This window comes from Nematolebias whitei, chromosome 20 (assembly GCF_014905685.2).
Source record: "Nematolebias whitei isolate Nwh7 chromosome 20, NemWhi1, whole genome shotgun sequence".
Classification (NCBI taxonomy): domain Eukaryota; kingdom Metazoa; phylum Chordata; class Actinopteri; order Cyprinodontiformes; family Rivulidae; genus Nematolebias; species Nematolebias whitei.
The window spans coordinates 26,354,706-26,374,415 of NC_056517.1; the positions used below are offsets into that span (position 1 = coordinate 26,354,706).

At 38.4% G+C, this 19,710-nt stretch overlaps 1 protein-coding gene across 1 annotated transcript in view; it reads right to left on the reverse strand.

Moving 5' to 3' along the window:
• Positions 1–17,871, reverse strand: part of plxdc2b (plexin domain containing 2b) — a 109,339-nt gene extending 91,468 nt beyond the window's left edge. The window contains exon 1 of the mRNA XM_037693940.1: positions 17,432–17,871. Within this exon, the coding sequence (XP_037549868.1) occupies positions 17,432–17,525 (94 nt within the window). The 5' untranslated portion in view covers positions 17,526–17,871. The remainder of the gene's footprint in view (positions 1–17,431) is intronic.
• Between the last annotated feature and the right edge of the window lie 1,839 nt (positions 17,872–19,710).

Genomic DNA, 19,710 nt, shown 5'->3' on the forward strand with positions numbered 1-19,710 from the left:
GTCATTGTGTTAGAGAGAGTAAATGTCATGAATGAATTTGACATTAAACATAATGCAAGTTGAAGTGTTGCATCATTTTCAGCTCCTTTTTTGGCATCTGCATTTGGTAGCAGGCTAAACTGACAAAGACCATGCGGAATAATGTAGTAGTTTAATTCCACCACAGAGAAAGCTATGTAGTCTCTGTAAGTATGTCTAGGGGAAAAAATATCGGGATTGGTATCGGTAATCAGCCAAATAAATTTTAACATATCAGCATATCGGATATTGGCCAAAAATCCACACTGTAAAAAATATTAGGGTGGTTTAACTTAAAATTTTAACTTCAATTGCTGCTTTAAAAACATAAACTCAACTTAAGATGAAACTTTTTTCCAATTATCCTCAATTTGCTCATGTGGCGTTCATCTTCCTTTGTTAATAGACAAATGCAAATGGGTGGAACACCTCCTCAAGTGTGACTAAAATCTTATATCATAATTTGTCCCATGTGAGACCAAGACCTAAATTTCTGGCACTATTTGCACGTGCATTAATATTGCCGCCACGCCAGTTGTCATCGTTTTTTTTTAAAAGATCCTGTTACTATTTTAAAACTTAGATTTTTTAATTATGTTGACACACTAAAATTTACATTTCATTGTACTGGCTTACAGCCATAAGTTGCAATGCCAATAACTCATGATGTTAAGCTGAAACTTCATAACTCATAATGTTAAATTGACGTAAATTATAGAACCAAGTTATGATAACTAATTGATGGTGTCACTTATTACAGTGCAGTACTGTGCAAAAATCCCTACTTTTAATCAGTGAGCATATGTAAATATTAATCGTTTGTTTGGGTTTTTGATGAAATGCCTAAAGGATTTGAAGCCTTTTGATTCCAAATTAAAGTTTCAGGGAAAATAACATTAGACTATTTGTGACAATCGTTTCAAGCTGAGACTCTTGTTTTATAGTCAGTAAGTCTTGATCACGCCACATTTCCAGCTCTGACTAAAAGCTTTTAGTCAATGTAACAGATTGATTATCGAGCGAGTGATTATCAGGAATAGTTCAGACTCTCTGAACTCCTTTATTTAATTTTTTTTTAGGATGCATTTATCTAAGATCAGTTGGAAGGTCTGGTTTCCAATAAAAAACAATCATTGTTGACATTTCCTATTATAAATAAAAAGTCCAAATATATGAAATCAATCTGATTTTTCTTCCAGTAAATTCATTTGTATTTAAGCAGTATAGTGATATGTTAGGTTTTATTTTAATTGAACCTAAAGTAATCGGTCAGATCTTTTGATGTCAGGTTTAGTGAAACGGTTATGAACAATTAAAATCTGACTTACGTGATTATTGACCAAAAAAAATTACACAAATTTTGGTGCACAAAGTTGCAGTAGCTAAACCAGGCGTATTTAAACTATTTCTTCAAATTGAGGTCAGTCAAAGAACTATCCACAGCAGGTAAGATGCTAATTGTCCATAACCTTTCCACATAACCCTACTTCAAAAGATCTGCACTACTACTTTTAACTCCTAAGACTGATTAAGCTAGTAAATCCTGGATTGAACAATCGATGATGTCACTACACACAGCAGGTTTGGTGTGAAGGAACTTTGCAAAATGGATCGAAGCGCATTATTTCCTCTTAACCTATTGCTCAATAAATTAGGCCCCAAGCGTGCATTTGTTTCCACAATCTAGCATCAGGATCTCTGATTAATTTCCCTTTTCCTTATTGCATTGTCTGTATTTTATTGATTTCTTCATCAGCTCAGCTCAGGTGACTGGATCCCAGGACAAGGCCACAGAGATCCAGCTTACATGTAACAGAAAACTGGGACAATAAGAGAGATGATGCCAAGAAACTGTCTGAGGGAGACATGAGAATGAAATGTAATTAATACCAGTCATTTAAACAGCACACATCAGAATTTTTTTTAGAACTTTGTAGTGATGCCTTTGAAAAAAAAAAAAAATCATAAAGCAGGAAATTAGCAGTAGAAACCATCATTTTACTCTCACATGCATCAATAAATACAAAAATTATAACAAAGCATACATTATATACATGTTTAACCTTCAGGTGGTGTCAGATTATAGAAGTCTTTTTGTTGCATACTAAAACAACACTAATAATATTTTAGGCTCTATAATTATTATTGCTTATAGAATTGGTCAATGTTAATTTAAAGCATGACGTGACGCAAAGTTTAAAATCTCCTCAAAACTAGTGTGGTATGATTTAAATGCATCATAAGAGCTGACAGAAGAATAGTGGTTAAAAATGCAACTTTAGTCTTGTTTTTTTTAATGGAGATAAAACAGAAATTGGAAAAAACTGTAATGAATTTCACTCTATTAACATAAAGCAACTTTTAAGAAACCTTTAATCTTCTTTGTTATTTATTATCTTTTTTTATTTTTTGCAGTGCATCGTATTTTAATGGTCTCATTTAGTTTCTTCATGAACAGTGTGTTTCCCTGTGCGTATTTTTGCCACCATACTTTATTTTTATATTTCTACAATAAAGAAATTCTTATTTTTTTGAGCTCCTTGATCCTGTCGGCTTTCTGTGTCCAAAGCCTTCTGCCATCTTGACATCAACATAATTTTTATGCATTTGAATCCAAATCAACTCAGAGTTAACGAACTAATCAGATTACCACAGTTACACTGTTAGAAACAAAACTCTTTGTTCTAGATTAAACAGTTTTTCAACAAAATGTGCTTCTTTATAGGCGTAATAATAGAACCGGTGATCAAAACGTTCCAGCAGAAGCAGACCTGACCTTCATCTTTCTTCTTCTGCAAAGATTGTGCTCAAAAATAACCAAACTGCTCTGAATGTTTACACATAAATAGACTCAGAGCTGAAGAGCGGCTGATGGATTGCTGTGAAGTGAAAGCTCAAAATGAGAAAGGATTCATTTATAACTTTATGCACGTTAAAATAAACACTAATGTATTCAATTCAGTCAAAATTGCTAGTGAAGATAATGTTTTAATATGTGTATAATGCTATAAATCACATGAAAGCTGTACTGATAACGCTACATGTGGCTCTACGCTCGGTCAGAAAAAAAGGCCTCGATATAATAAAAAGCAAATTTATGTCACAAACACGGGTGCATTTTGGAGCATTAAACAAGGAAATTATCAACTTTTGGACAACAGTTATAAACAGAGTGTTTTTTTTTTTTAAGAAGCCAGCATAGTCGCCAGTCTGAGACATGCTCGTAGTAAAAAACTCCTGAAATAACAAGTTTATGTCATATTTGATGTTTTGTAGAGCATATGTCACTGGCTGGGAAGTAGTTTGTTTGACCTCCAGTCAGGTTTTGCTGAGAGACAAATCTTTCCTTTGATAAATCTGAACAGGAGGAATATTTATAGCATTGCAGATGTCAGATTAAATCTCAAAGACTCTTCCTTTATGACTTAAATAACTGCATTAAGATGGAGTTAGGTTGGCAGCCAGCAGATCCCATGTTGAAGTGATGAGCAGTAAATTGGTGCCCTGCAGAGTTGGTGATTTTAGCGTCCTTCATGAGGGCGGGGAGCCGTTAGGACGTTTAATCAATACCTGGACCTCCTCAAGTCGAGACACACATAACAGGCTTTGGTGCTCTGGGACGAGAGCGATGATTTACCAGTCAACACTGACCCCTGGTCAAACAAGAACACCTGAATTATAACGCGGGCATTCAGGAAAAAGAAGCGCGGAAGTGCAAAATATAAAAACAAACCATTTCCAGTTATTAGAAAATGTATATTTTTGTGCGTTTTCTCACATTTGAAACAAAGGAGGTGTTTTAGGGTGTTAAATAAGACATTCACAGTCTGAAAGGCTGTTTATTCCCATTTGTGCTTTCTAAAATTTACTTTTTTTCTCACTATTACCATATTTTTCACTGTATAAGTCACATCTTTTTGCATAAACTTGCAAGTCCTGCGACTTATACACCAAAGTGACTAATACACATTTTTCCCCTCATATTTATAACCCAGTTATTGCTGAGATCTGACGATTTCATTCATTCTGGCAAGAAAAATATTGAACACTACCATTTTCAGCCGCTAGAGGGCCCTTGACTAGTATGGCAAGCCAAGTGTCTCATTAATAAGTAAAACTGGCTATTAATGACACACTTGGTTTGCCATACAGCCACCTTCGTCTCACTCTGGAACTACCTACAACAAATCAGCTGCCTTTTGCCCTGCCGCCCAGGCGAAATGCAGCTGATTTGACCATTAAAGTGCATTTATTAAGGAAAAGTTCAACTTAGACACACCTTTACTATAATGTTAAGCAAACAAACAATTGTTTTTAAGTGTTAATCTTGTTAAATTGTTGTTAAAGTCCTCTTGCGCATGCTCCCGCAGCTGCTATTTGGCAGCCAATCAATTTTTGCACAACACCGGCCCACGTTTCCGGGTGGTCAGCGGTGACACATAAACGCAAGGCGTCACCGGAGACGCATAATAGATACGACTCATACGGCGAAGCGACGTATTTATGTTTTTTCCTCACTTTATTAGATATTTTGGGACTGATGTGACTTGTACGGTGGTGCAACGTGTACGGCGGAAAGTACGGTAGTAATTTTTAGTGCAGCTTCTGAAGTGCTTTGAAACCTTTATTTGTCTGAGTGTGTATTGTTCAACATGATTTGTGCATATCATGGAATTTATTAACCCTTTTCGTCTGGTTTCATTCCCACCACAGCTTTTATTGGAGAAGAAACCATCGTAATTTCAGATTTTTATTATTCAGCTGCTCATACTATTTATTTTTCGTGTTCTGTAAGTTTTTGGGGCACAGCTGACAAAAGTCATTCAGTGGGAGTCAGTTTCTGCTCCACAATGTAGCTGAGCTCCTTTTTCTCTGTAACAAACGCTGAGATATGACAAAGTACTTGAGCAGGATTGTCCCAGATCAGTATTCACTCTCACTGGCATTCATTGAGCAAACATGACATGCCCAGAAACAGGAAAAGGGAGGGAAGCTTTCGAAAAGCTGTCCTCCCACTTTCTCACCCTGCACCGAAACTGTCACTTGTGTCAGACTGGAAAAAAAAAGAAAAATATTAAATACTGTGAAACTAATATACATAAACTTGTATCTGGTAAAGAATTTAGACCATATTTGCACACAAGCTAGTGAAAGGATCACAATCTGTTGTTGCTTTTGGATCATAAAATGTGTTCTGCTGATTTCAGGGCAACAAAAAACATCATTAGGACCAGAGAGTTTCTCGTTACCTGAGCAGAAAACATGATCGTTCTCGTCCAGGTACAGTCCGTGCACACAAAGGAGGCTCGTACACCTTGCAATTCATCTCCACGACGAGTCAAAGCAAGCCTTTGTGCTCGGTTCTGTGCCAAACTCTGGGAACATCCCTCAACAAGCACAGGCGAAGACACCAAAACGTGAACACCTGGCAACGACTAAACCATTCTATAAGTTCATTTTTCCCTTTTTTTGTTTTGTTTTCTTCCATAAAGCTCCTATCATGTGTCTGTTTAAACTATATTTGAATGTCTTGTGTGCACATTTAAAAATTGTTTATTAGCAGAAAGCCTCCTGGACTCTAATAAAGCACAGTAAAATTTTGTGTTTTACGACAAAATTAGTCAGATAAGGGTCTAAATTCTTTTTTAAAAGTAACATTTTCTGAGTTTAAATGACTAGAGTCTTTGTGTTTGCATTGCTTTTGCACCTGCCACTATTTGCAGAGCAATGATTTTAAACATTAGGGAAAAAATGGATATGAATTTGGAGCAAACCCATTGTAATCAAGCAGACAACTTGTTTTGCAGCGTCGCGGTGAGCTCAGCGTAACGTCAGCTGCTACAAGCTCGTACAAGTCTGTGCGCTCTAAACAAAAACCACCTCGACCTCAAGAAAACTCCTCTGGTTTCTGGGAAGATTCATCCTCCCGTTTCTGCCAGCCCTGATTCCTGAAGGGTGAAGTGACGAGCAGCTTTGCAGATGTGTTACAATAGTTAAATCTCCATGACTAATTTGAGCAGGGAATTAAGAAAAAAAAAAAAAACAGAACAATGTTGATCAATCTTTTTTCCAGCAAGCACAGTATGCTGCAGCGTAACCAATAAATCTGAACCAGTTTGAATCTTTCTGGTGGTTAGTGTTCCAAACGATGAGATATTTCCATTAAAAATCCAAAGCACAGTACAAACTATACCAAATATGTTCACGGGAGAAGTTCATAAACAACAGCTGTCACGTCCTAAAGATGTTGTCAGTGATTTAATGGTGGAAAACAGAAAGAAGAAAAACTTCTCACACACTGAAATACTGAAAAACCTCCAAAAATGCATCAGTCTCTTGTAGTCAGTTTTATAGTATGAAAGCATTTACTTTGAGGGGATACTTGTTCTTTGTCAGGATGAGTTTGGGGGTAACGAGACACTTGTGGTCAGGGGGTACAGACATTTTCCGGGCAGAGTACCAAAGGCAGCAAAGTTGGACCAACCGTAAGAAAAAACACATCAGTGTCATCCCTGAGCAGCCTGGGACAATTCAAGAAACGTCTGAAAATACTCAAGTTTGCACAACGTTAGCAGGACAATCATAGAAAAGGGGGCTTTTAATTAAATGTTGGGAAATCGCATGTTTTAAGCTGCATCTGGTGGCTTTTAGGCCGAGCAGGCCATCAACCCATATCCATCTGTTTGGTTGAAATTGACGTAAAATAATAATAATAAAAAGAGAATCAAACAGTGACAATCATCAGCCGCTAGTCTCTATTAGCCATTAGCTATTTAACCATTAGCCATTTGCTAAAGTTGCTACAGCTCAGCTAAAGTAGGGTTGTTCAACGCTGCGATGCAAATTTCAATATGTTGATGCATTAAAGAAGCATGAGCAGCAAAAACTCATGCAAAAGGACGTGCACTTTAATGAGTTTGATTCAGCACATTACGATTTATGCAACATGAGGCAAAGCAAAGGAATGATTCATTGTCAGTTAGTCCTTCAATTGGTGTAGATTGGTTCATCTTCACACCGGTAATGTAAAGACATATTCAGGGTGTAACTTCTCAGAGTAGGTGTTATAACAATACGCCTCTCATTTAAAACTTGCAAAGGCTAAAACGTCTTTTTTAAGAGTAGGCGATAGATTTTTAAACAAACCAAAAAGATTTTAGCAAAGATAAAATAAAAGCATGGAGATGTACAGTGTTGGTGGATAAAAATAACTATTTAGTCAAATATAAATTATTGTTTGCAGTGAATCACCTATCCATCCATCCATTCATTATCTTTTATGTGCTTATTCTTTTTTGGGTCAAGGGGGTCACTGGTGCCACTGATGTCCAGCCATCACTGTGTGAGAGACGGAGACACTCTGGACAAGTCTCCAGTCCATCACAGAGACAAACGAGACAAACAACCATTCCCTCTCTCACTCACACCTAGCAACAATTTAGAGTTACCAATCAGTCTAACATGCATGTTTTTGGTCTGTGGGAGGAATCCGGAGCACCCGGAGAGAACCCACACATGCATCGAGAGAGCATGCAAACTCCACTCTGAAACTCCTGCTGGGATTTGATCCACCGACCTTCTCACTGAGAGGCAACAGCTCTAGGATCTGAGCCACTGTGCCGTGTTGTGAATCACATCAGAGCAACATTTACTTTTTCCTCTTTTGAAAAAGTGTTTATGGCTTGGAAAATACACAGCAACCATTGAATACTGGTGCTATTTTTTTTTTTTTTGGGGGGGGGGGGGGGATTTCAAAACCATTAGCAACCTTCCTCTTTGGGAGGGAAAAAAGTTGATAAAAAAAATAAATAAATCAACAACAACCAAAACCATCAGCAGAAAAAGTTCACATCAACTCGGGGTTTATGGTTTAAACAACAATGCCAAAAGATTTTTTTTCTTACGTATGTCTTCTTTCTCACGTTTCAACACACTAAACCCACAGTTTAACAAAAAACCTCTGAAATATTGTCACTACTCTGAAATCTGAGCTAACACTCAAAATATGATCTAAACTTTAGCATCAAATTTCAGTCAAGACTTCAACAAAACAAGGTTTGCAACTCTCACTCCTGTCGTCATACAAAAATTAAGTAAGCAAGAAGACGTGAGTGGAAACTACTGCACAGGGACTCACAGAGAGGCAAATACACCCGCACAATGTGAGAGCAGCGTGAGGCATGTAGGAGTATGTTGTCAACCCTGAGAGTCAGACCATGTTTTGTGGGACACAGCCAGTTGGCTGCTCTAAGTATACAGAGCTGCTGCAGGATGGGATGACGGGACTCCTGTGCCAGGCAAGCAGCTTATCTTTCTTCAGCATGTCTGGACAGCCTGAGACACTGGAGTGGATTGCCCTCCTGATTGTGGCACATGTTAACACTTTGTTCACCTTATTGGAGTAGCCTGATTAAATTTAATCAGTTAATTTACCAGTATTTTGGTGCTGGCACAGAATGAAAAGCACCCAAATAGCTTTTTCAGATACATTTTGAAACAAAACTGCTGTCATTCCTTTACATAATTAGCTTCTGAAGATGTTTTTACTTGAACCCGACTGATATATTGGCAGGGCCAATATTTTAGACCAAATAGGCGTTTGGGGACATCCGTGATAATTGTCTCATTATACGCCGATATAAACACTGGGAACAAACCATGTTCTTACTTGCAAAAGGCGTAATTGTACAATGTATCCAGCAGAGGGCGCATGTGGAATACTTTCAAAATGGCCGTTAGCTTTAAGTTTCACTTTCAGCACAGTCGAAGCAGCGAGCGATACTGTTTAGCATATTTTACTGAACAAAGCGTGGTAAGTTTATTTGAACTGATCTGTAAAATAAATAAGAAAATCACCAATAATAAATTCAGTCCTCCAACCCACTTGTCATTAGCTACATCCCTCTCAAGTTAGCAAGCTAACTTTTAGATAACCTAGCACTGGCTATTGCCTTGTAAATCTTTATCCAGAACAATAAATCTAACATAGAGGTAAAATATTAGCGTTAGTAACGTTATCTTTGTTGCCCTTAATGAAATGCATTGTTTGTCTGAAATCTTTAAACAATGAACAGGGAAGGGCGTTTCTTTGTTTAATTTATATTTTTGCAACACTCTTGATAACTTTATGGTGAATAAAGTATATAAAATGTGAACACACGTTAGGAAGACTGTTTCAAGACTTCAAATGTTAACACAGGTTTAAAAGTAGCTGCTTACTTGTGGACAAAGCTAAAAAAAATAATCAGCCAATATATCAGTTATCAACATTAGACTTCCTCTCCCAACATCGGTGTCAGCGGTAGACAAAATTTCCATATTGGTCGAGCTCTAGTTTTACAGGTTTTAGTCAAAATGGAACCATTTTACAGACTTCACAGATGAATGACAAACAGGCAACCGTGCCATACAACAAATGAAAACTAGACAGAAAAACTGCTATTGTCTTTAAATACCACTGGTGTGTTTCAGGCTTATATTCATCTCCTTTAAGACTTGATTTAGGTAAATTAGTCACCCAAAAGATCCTACACAGAAATAAAATCAGCTAAACTAGATAAAACAGTCGTTTCAGCCATAATTCAGAAGACTGATGGATCTTGGCACACTGGCACAAAAAAGGTTAAAAAATATAAAAAGGGCCAAGTGTGCATCTTCATAAACAACACTTGCTAAGATAATGGATGGATGGATAGCAATCCTAAACAATTATACATGTTCTAAAATTGCTGTAAGTAAATATCCACAGCAATCAGTCCATTTTCACTGCACCGTGTCGTGGAAAAAAAAAGAGATTCCCAAACAGACCAAGGTGTAGTTCATTAGATTTATTGACAAAGCTTTGGAGAGCAGTCCAGCAATCACAGACCATTAAATGCACTTACAAGATCACACTCGTATCCATCTGAAACGCTGACCTGCTGTAACTTCCTAGATGGAAAGTTTAGGCCCTGTTTACATGAAAACGATTTAAACGCATTTGTACTGTTCATTTACACAAAAATAGCGAATGTTTTCTCTGACAATGGTACAATTTGAGAACGGGTTCCAGAGTGCTGTCAGGGAATCCCTGGCTCATGTGCAGTATGATGCAAAACATAATGGCCTCCTACAAGCCACAGAAGAAGAAGAAAGTATTGACAATGGCAGATACCAGATCTTGTTTGTGCTTTTGACTCTTATAAATCTAATTTACCTGGACTGCTTTCAGTTTGGACATCACCTGGGCTTTTGTTATGGTGATTTTCTCATGAGAGAAAAGATAGAACGTTTAGAACTATTTTTTATATTTTTTACGCATGCACACTTAGGTTGTTTTCACACCTGATAGTCCGGTAGACTCGGTTCGGTTGGGGACCAATATTCATAACATTTTGTTTACATTTGAGCTGGTGCGTTTGCATTCACACTGCACTGTGCAGTCGAGCCAACCTGTTGAACCAATCTATTCCCCCTAGGTTTTAGCCCGGGCCAGAGTTCGCCTTTTTGTTCCGTGACAGAGTTCGATGGCGCGTTCACACCTCCCCAAACGAACCGGACTTTCTAGGAAAACGAGCTAGAATTCAATTAAAGCGGACTAAACAGGGCTTGTGTGAACGCACCCTTAGGGTCCATTCATACCAGCACTGTTTAATCCGCTATCAAACTCTAGTCCGTTTGTCTAGAAAGTCCGGTTTGTTTGGGGATGTATGAATGAGCAATCAAACTCTGATGCGGACCAAAAAAGCTAATTCTGGTCCGCCTAAATACCTAGGTCTTGGTTCGGTTGAAGTGAACTCTAGCGTGGTTCGAATGCATTGTGAATGCAAGCGGACCAAAAACCGCTCCAAAAGCAGGAAGTGGACAACAGCGCAGGGCATTCTGTTTAAATATAACCAAAATAAATGTGCATTTCTCATCCCTCATACGGAGCCATCTCAGCCACCTTGTGTGAAAAACAACATTCTCCATGGTCTTCTGCTCATGCTGAGTCTATTGTTGAAAAATGTTTCTTTGGCACATGTGCCACAGACAAAACAGAAGTCCTAAAACCACTACAATTTGACACCGCACCATTTTTGTTTTTATTTCCAGAAGTAAGTTGCACTCAGTGTCTTCTTCAGAGGTTTTCGTGTTGTTTCCTTCACTAGTTCTTGGTGCAGCGCCACCACAGCTGGGGTGTGTGTGTGTGTGTGTGTGGGGGGGGGGGGGGGGGGGTGGTTGGTTTGATTGACTCAGTGCAGTGTGAATGTGAACCGCACCAGCTGAAAATATAAACAAAAGTTCACAATTTTGGTCCCCAATCGAACCGAGTCTACTGGACTATCATGTGTGAAAACGACCTTTGAGTTTCAAGTTTCAAAGAACATAGCACCATCTAGTGGCGTGGCGAGGGAATTACACCTTTTCTACGTCTACCATTGCTGTGTAAACAGATTGCAGTTAGAACGGTTTTCATGTAAATGTATTAATAGAAATGGGAAAAAAAACATTCAATTTTCATTGGATCATTGTCGTGTAAACAGGACCTTAGTTTTAAAGAATGATCTCAGGCTAGGTCTATTGCGATAAACAATAAATCAAATAATTGCACGATAAATGAAAATTAACAACCTCGTTTTTATTTATCGCCTTTATTGTTTCTTCGTGTTTCTCTCTTTCTGAAGACACTGGATGACAAAAGTCTCAACTCTTCACTGACCCCTCCTTTTTTTCTTTTCTCTTTAAAATCAGTCTTAACCGTCCAAAATTGCGTTTTTGGATCGTTAAAAGCAGCTAAGCTGAGAAGCTAAGCTACGAGCTAAGCTAACAGGTTGACCTTGGGAAAAAAAACCTCTGTCTTGTCAAAGTTCCAAAATTCACTATTGAAACCTGTGCCTTCGTGTAAAAAGTTGTTTTTCTCTGCAAAAAGAATCTGAGAACTTGTTTACTGATTTTTTTATTAAGAGCTTTGTGTGACAAATGCTATGCTAAAGAGCTCAAACCACACCAAGCGTCCGCCATTTTGAGAACTGAAAAACCAGAACGAGAGACAGCCCATGTCACGTCAAGGGGCCTCCCTGCCATTTTTCTTAACTAAGCACGCTGCTCTCTCCTTCACTATCCATCCTTTGGTTCAAACAATTTTATACTGCCATCCAGTGGTCAAAAAAGGTACCACACACAAAAATTTAACCAACATTTCTTCTTAAATTTGACAATAATTACTAATTATTGTCAAAATTCTAACAATATTTTCATTTATCGCAATAATTTCTGAGAAAATGAATCGCCCAGCAAAACTTATCATGACAGGCCTACCTCCAGCCCAATCCTCACATCCCTCCCCTTCATGTCTGAACTGTCATAAAAATGTCTACTCAGACAAGAAAGGAGTGGATCTGAGTCAGGGAGTCTGCTTAAAGACACATCACCATATCATATCAATATATAAAACAAACCTTAAGAACAATAAAACTAGGTCTTTCTGTTCCTCAATGATTGGTCACAGTACGAGTGATAGAACAGTTCATCATTTACAATCACAGTCAGAAAGAAGAACAGATTATAAAGTCTAAATCTATATTGATTAACAGATGACGCATGATGAATGCATGAAGTACAAAATGCCTCGATAACAGTTTATCCAGCCAGCAGCCGAGTAAAAATATCAGATATTAATGGAGGTCACTGATGTGATTACAGAAGCAGTCACATTAAGACAAAGATTAGTTGAACACTGATGACATTTGGTAGTTGTTTCCCTTTTTGGCTGTATGTTACATGTTAATTACTGATACTTAAAAATATATTATTGTCCCACTATCATTATTTATATTGAATCTCCATTTGTATTGGCGCCACATCAGAGTATTTTTACTTCTTTAGTGCAAAAATGAGGGTAGTCAACACTGTGACCATATGGAAATTGGGGAGTGGTGGCGCAGAGGTTAGAGAAGATGGGCCTGTGATCGCAAAGTCGCAGGTTCATCTCCCCAGACTGACAACATCAAAATGCGGGTGGAAAAGGTGAAATACCCACACCTGCCTCCACCCTTATTTGCCCCACTCTGGGCCCTTGATCAAGGCCCCCCATCATCTGCTCCCAAACAGGTCTCTCTTGAAAATGAGTTCTTATGACTCAATGAGACTACCTGTATAAATAAAGGGTAAATAAAATGTATTTAATGGTTTATTTTTCTTCCTTAGATTATGAGCACAGTTGTTGATGGTCTTCATGGTAACCCAAAAGACTAGTTAGCTCTCAAACAACAACAATAAATAGCCTTTGCTTCACTCATATTGCTTCTGTTTGTTTCTTTTCAAATATTACTAAACATAACTATTTAAAATCATTAGAAAAAAAAGAATAAAATTGCCAGCCAGTAATTGCACTTCTGTTTTTTTTTTCACCTTCACCAACAAAAAGACTTGTTGGGTTGTTGACCCAACAGGTGTGGATTTTGAGTCAATCTGTAAAATCTGTTGGCTCCTCAGATAAATAACCTGATTTAGTGACTTTTTTTTGTATATGCATGTTTCTGTACCCTGAGATGACTTCTGCTGTGATTTGGTGCTATATAAATAAACTGAATTAAATTTAAAATGGACCTATAATTCAACTGCTAAACAAACCTTTTTCTTTCTTTCCCTTGTGCACTTGGAAACAACTCTTATCTGCATGCAAACTTACAACAAAGCAACAAAAAGTTAAGTCAAAGTTGTAAATAAGCATAATTTTTAGTTGCTTTTACTTAATTTGCATTAAAATTCCTGCTAATTTACAAAAAAAAAAACCAACATCCATGCTGTTACACTGGGTATATTTCTGTCATATTCCAGTGTAATCATGTTCTCTTGGACAGCAAAGTTTAAATAATCAAGGAAATAATCATCCTCCCTCCCTTTTATCACTATCCCATCAAACTTTCCCCTCCATTAAAAAAAATAAATACAAACCATCTCCTCCCATCTAAATAAAACCATTTATGCTTTCCCCTCCTCGGTGAGTGCTCCACTCTCATGTTTCTGATGCAGCAGCATCGACAGGAGGAGCAGATAACAGCCTGACTGTGGTGTTTTGGCAGCTTTGCAATCAGAGGAGGCTGTTTGTTACGAGTGGAAAATGCTCGTCAGCTTTTACTGAACCACACACTTCAACATCCGTGTTGCTTTAACCATGAAACGTCTTGCTCCCCCGACATCTTCAAAGCCTTCTGACAGATTTTGGACGTAACGTTGCTGTTTTGATTTCCCATATCAGACGTTCGGCAACTCAAAGACGTGACAACCCAGGCTGCGACAGTTCGAGGCGAAGAAAGGAGCTCGCTTCATTAACTAGTGGCCTCTTTGCTCTTTGTCTCTCGGCCTATTGAACTCAACATGGTGCTCCAGGCCTCTCGAGCTGCAGGCTGAGATTCTTCTTGGACGAAAAGAGGCCGAGCGTGACTAATGCAGGGACCTGGTGATGCTGTTGCGCGTTGGCGATACGGCACGGCCTGCTGCTGCTGCATACGGGGCAGCACAATAACCTTAGTCGCCGCCGCCCCTCCCTGTCTGGCACACCCTCCCCCCATACCACCACACCCCCTCATTCATCCATGGCAGATCTTTTCAGCAGGTCATTTAGAGGGCCAATAAGGAAGAGAACTCATTCTGCCGCTAAGAAATGTGCAGTGTCAGAAAAAGGGAGAAGGAAGGAGGGATAGTGGGGGTGGGATTCCAAGAGGGCTTAAGATCTCTTCAATAAAGGAGTTCTGCTGTTTTGAATATGCTGAAAATGTATTCCCTCAGCCCATGAAAAGAGAAAAGTGAGACACGAGGTAGCATGTCTTATGAGCTTTTTACCTAATTGTTGCACAAATGGAATCAGAAGCAAAGTGAATCAAATGGATCAGCATTTCCAAGAACCAGCAGTTATTAGACAGTACAGGAGCTGATTCTCCAAGAAGAACCGTTGCTGATGAAACATGAAGCTAAACCGTGACCGTAAGATTACAATTATATTGTAGAGTTTCATGGTTTATTTCAAATTGGATCATTTACATCAGAGAAAAAATGCACTTAAAGCAGAGAAAAAAAAATATATAGGCAAGTTTACAGTTTGTTCTAAATACATTTTTACAGAGATATGCCATCTATAGTTAGTAGGAGAGACCATATTTCTCCAGTTTTAGCTTCTCTCCATTGGCTCCCTGTCAAATTCACAATAGAACTTTACTTCTAACCTACAAAGTCCTCAACAACCTAGCTCCATCTTATATTTGAGATCTTGTTGTTCCATATTTTTCTAACAGAACACTTTGCTCTCAGACTGCAGGTTTCCTTGCGTTTCCTAGAGTTTCCAAAAGCAGAATGTGAGGAAGATCTTTCAGTTATCAGGCTCCTCTCTTGTGGAACCAACTTCCAGTTTCTGTCCATGAGGCTGACACATTGTCCAGTTTTAAGACTGGGATTAAGACTTTCCTTTCTGATAAATCCTATAGTTAGGGTTGGCTTGTTATCTGCTATAGGCTTAGACTACTGGAGGACAAAATGACATAATTTCTTATAATGAATTGTTGCAATTGAATAGTTTTCATTTGATACTATTTCTATCTTAACACGTGATTCTTGACCTGCCATTGTGTATCTGTTCCTCTCAAACCCAGCCGGTCGAAGCAGCTTGTCCTGAGCCTGGTTCTGCTATAAGTTTCTTCCTCACAAGGGAGATTTTCCTTTCCACTGTCTCCTTCATGCTCGCTCAAGATGAGAGTTCTGTGATGGAGTTAAACTCAAAGCAGTCTGCTCCTCAGATAAATAATGTTAAATTATTATTTTTTATATATGAATATTTCTGTTCAGTGCCTTGAGACGACTTCTGTTGTGACTTGGTGCTATATAAATGAACTGAACTGAATTGAATTAAGCCTGCCCAAATCTGATGAATAAACACAGATTAAAACCTTCACAGAAACATGCATTTATTTCCAAACATTGCAAAACAGGGAGATTATATTGATGCAAATGTGACTGATAATGAAATATTCTTGGAGCGCAATGCATTGCAATTATTTCACTAAAATAAAGTCAGTCCAGTCATACCAGGTAAGTCATTATAGAGCCCTCGTTATAGATCCATATTTGCCTGCAGCACACACTCCCCACGTGGCTGAGCATGTGTTTGTATGATTGTAGAGGGGACTGCTGGCAGGGTGATAAATGAGGAGCAGTGGGTCTGAGCTGGAGACGTCCAAACTGCTGCAGCCTGCAGCCTACAAACCTCTTTTACGGCTCCTAAACTAAGCTACGACAAAAATACAAACAGATGCCACAAACACCTGCAGTCTTCACACATTAACAGCCTTCAAGACTAACTTTATAATCACACAAAACCATCTCAACATCTCCCAATTATTCCCACGGACCGCTCCAGCAGACACTCTGCAAACTCTAGTGGAGCACCTCGTTTTCCAGCGAAACGCTAACTGACCCCCCCAAAAATCCGCCAGAGTTTTATGGGAGCGCCACTGCTGAGAGTGCAGAACAAAGCCACACACCGAACGCTTCAAACAAGGATGCAGGATGCTGCGTAATCCAGCCCAGATGTTCCCCACAGCTCATCTAATAAATGCAAGAAAGAGAAATAAATGCAACCACTCCTCACATCTGAGGCTGTGTAGGAGCTGCTGGGACATTTTTGCAAGGGAGTCCCTGAAGATGTGCTGATAGAGGAACAAGGGTCAGTGCATGAGAAAAACAACCTGTCCTACTTAAAGCATCTCTTATATGATTTTTTTTAAACTGATGCTGTACTCTAAAACTTGCAATAAGTGTGAACAAAAATGCTTGTTCTTGTGTCCCACAAGAAAAAAAACATCCCTGCAACTCTGTGGCTTGCACACACACACAAGTTTAATTTAGTCTCTGTCAGCGGACGAACATTCCTCCAACCATATCTGATATGTGGGAAACATTCACTGACAGCAACAAAAGCAATGAGATGAGCTGTGTGAGCAGAGTCTGTGCTGGCACGAATTGATCACTCCGTCTCCCTGACATGGCCCACGATCTGAGATTAGAGATGACTTCTGGTGCTTTCAGTTTCATCCTTTGTGGTGAAACACAAAAGCACATGAAAAGAGGTGCACCTGAATGGAACATCTTTTTCTGAATAGCATGGGGCATTTACATGATGTCAAAGGTCACAGGTGGAAGAAGCCTGACCAGCTTGAAGGCTTTCCACTTCAACCTTGCAGTGGTTGTGAAATATGATAATGAGATGAAGAACAGCCTTTGATCTAGATAAAGATCATTTTGTAGGTCATTTCCTAAAAATAAAAGCCTCAGGGGGGTCCACTATTTTCCTTCTTATGCACATATTGATGCTTTCTGGAACCGTTTTTACGCACAAAAAGCCACTTTTTTTGCCTTGAATGTTGCTGAAGTCATGTAAGGCATGGATCCAAACACTCACCCTCACCGGATGGAAGCTCGACGTCCACACTCCACACAGACAGCAAACACAAAACAACTCCAAGCAGCAGGTCGAACGTCTTCACAGCGGCCATATCCAAGTTTGGATCTGTCCTCCCAGAACCCCTCAGGCTTTCAGAGTCCTTGTTTCACCTGCACCCAGCCGCGCTTCTTCCCCGGAGAGGAAGTCCAGAACTCTCCAGCCGCTCCTGCGCTGCACCGACTGACTGAGCTGGTGTGTTTTTGTCTCCAGCGCGCGCCTCTCTGTGCGCGCTGCTGCGCCTCCAAACAGATGGATGTCAGGAGAAGGAAGAGTTCACCGCGTAAAGGCGCACCTCAGCCCCACATCCTGCGCCCTCATCCACACTGATCCGAGGTGAGGAAGAAGGTGAAGAAAACCGTGCACTCCCACCGTCATCAGCTCCTCTGAGCCAATGGCTTTGATGCTCCCTGCGTGCACACAACACTGCAAGGGTCACGCGCTGATTTCATTCTAATCAAGCTGTTTTCACAGATTGCGTCAGGAGGAGGATTTTAAATTCTCGCTTTTGATTGTCTGAACTTTAATGAGAGGTGATTTAGTTTTTGCTTTGGTTTTGAATTTTGTTTAAGTAGGTTACATTTAATTTTTTTATGTCTGTTTGTTTAAAAAAAAAAAAGAGTATGTACTTTTATCTCACTTTTCCTGTACAGAAGTCAGCTGACTGGACTTTTAGAGCGCCCTCTTCAGGTGATAAATAGAAGCTCAGGGAGCTTTACTTTTATTTATCTTCTGCTCCTTTTTTATTAATTATCTATAAAAACCTGCGACTTTAATCAGTTTTATGTCTCAAAGCGTCTTCCACTTTTCAATCCCCAACCTATACTGCATTTATAAATTAAATTAAGGTTTACCTGTTTTAGTTGGATTTTTGGTCAATTTTTTAAAATTTAACCCATGAATTTCCATCTACCCGCACTCTTCTGATTAAAAGCATATTTTTTAAATGGTTTTTCGCTTGATTAAAAACAAAGTTCAGATCATTTGCAGACTTAAATTACTTTCATAAAAAGTTCACTGTATGACAAACAGGGTTGATTAGAAATTCTAATTAGTTTTTCAAACAGTTTTCAAGAACTTTGACTCAAATTGAAATGTTTAGATATGAAAGCACTCATATGAAATATTTTTTTTGCTATACACTAAAACATATTAAATATTAACTTTAAAGCAACTGCTAAACACATACAAAATGTATGAAGTTGCAAAAAAAATCTAGTCAATCCATTTTATTTAGGGTAAAAGTATTCTGCCCTTAAAAGCAAAAAAACTTTACAAGAATATATTGCAAAGTCATTTATTAGTGAAACTTTAGAGGCAAATATTTGCCTCATTGCAGCCATTGGTTCATTGTAAACTTGAAAATGTCTCACAGGATTTTTTTTCCTACTTCTTCTTCGACCCTGAGCTAACATTTGTTCTGAACAGGAAGGAGAACTTGGACCACATACTTGTTCCAATTAAAACATTCTCTGAGGGAATTCAGGAGCTTCATTATAGCCATGGAAAAAAGCATTTAAAGAAACAAAATTCTTGCAAAAAAGACATTTTGTAATATATAAGGTGGATGTCAGTGATGTTTTTACTAAAGTTTCCTGGAAATAAGTGACAGACTTTCAATATTTCAGAGAAAATCTTTTGTAAATGCCAAGTGAGGCCACTAAAGAAAGCCTGACTGATCATTACAAATACCTTATACCTTCATTATACCTCATACACCTTCATTATACCTCATACACATTCATTATAACTCATACACCTTCATTATACCTCATATACCTTCATTATACCATACACCTTCATTATACCACATATACCTTGATTATACCACACATATCTTCATTATACCTCATATACCTTCATTATACCACAAATACCTTCATTATACCACAAATACCTTCATTATACCACATATACCTTCGTTATACCTTATATACCTTCATTATACCTCAAGTATCTTTATTATACCTCATATTTCATTATACCTCATATATTTTATATACTTCATGTACCTTCATTATACCTCGTATACCTTCTATATACCTCACCTTCATTATACCTCATATACCTTCATTATACCTAATAAACCTTCATTATACCTCATGTACCTTCGTTATACCTCATATACCTTCATTATACCTCATATACCTTCATTATACCTGATATACCTTCATTATACCTAATATACCTTTCTTATACCTCATATACCTTCATTATACCTCATGTACCTTCATTATACC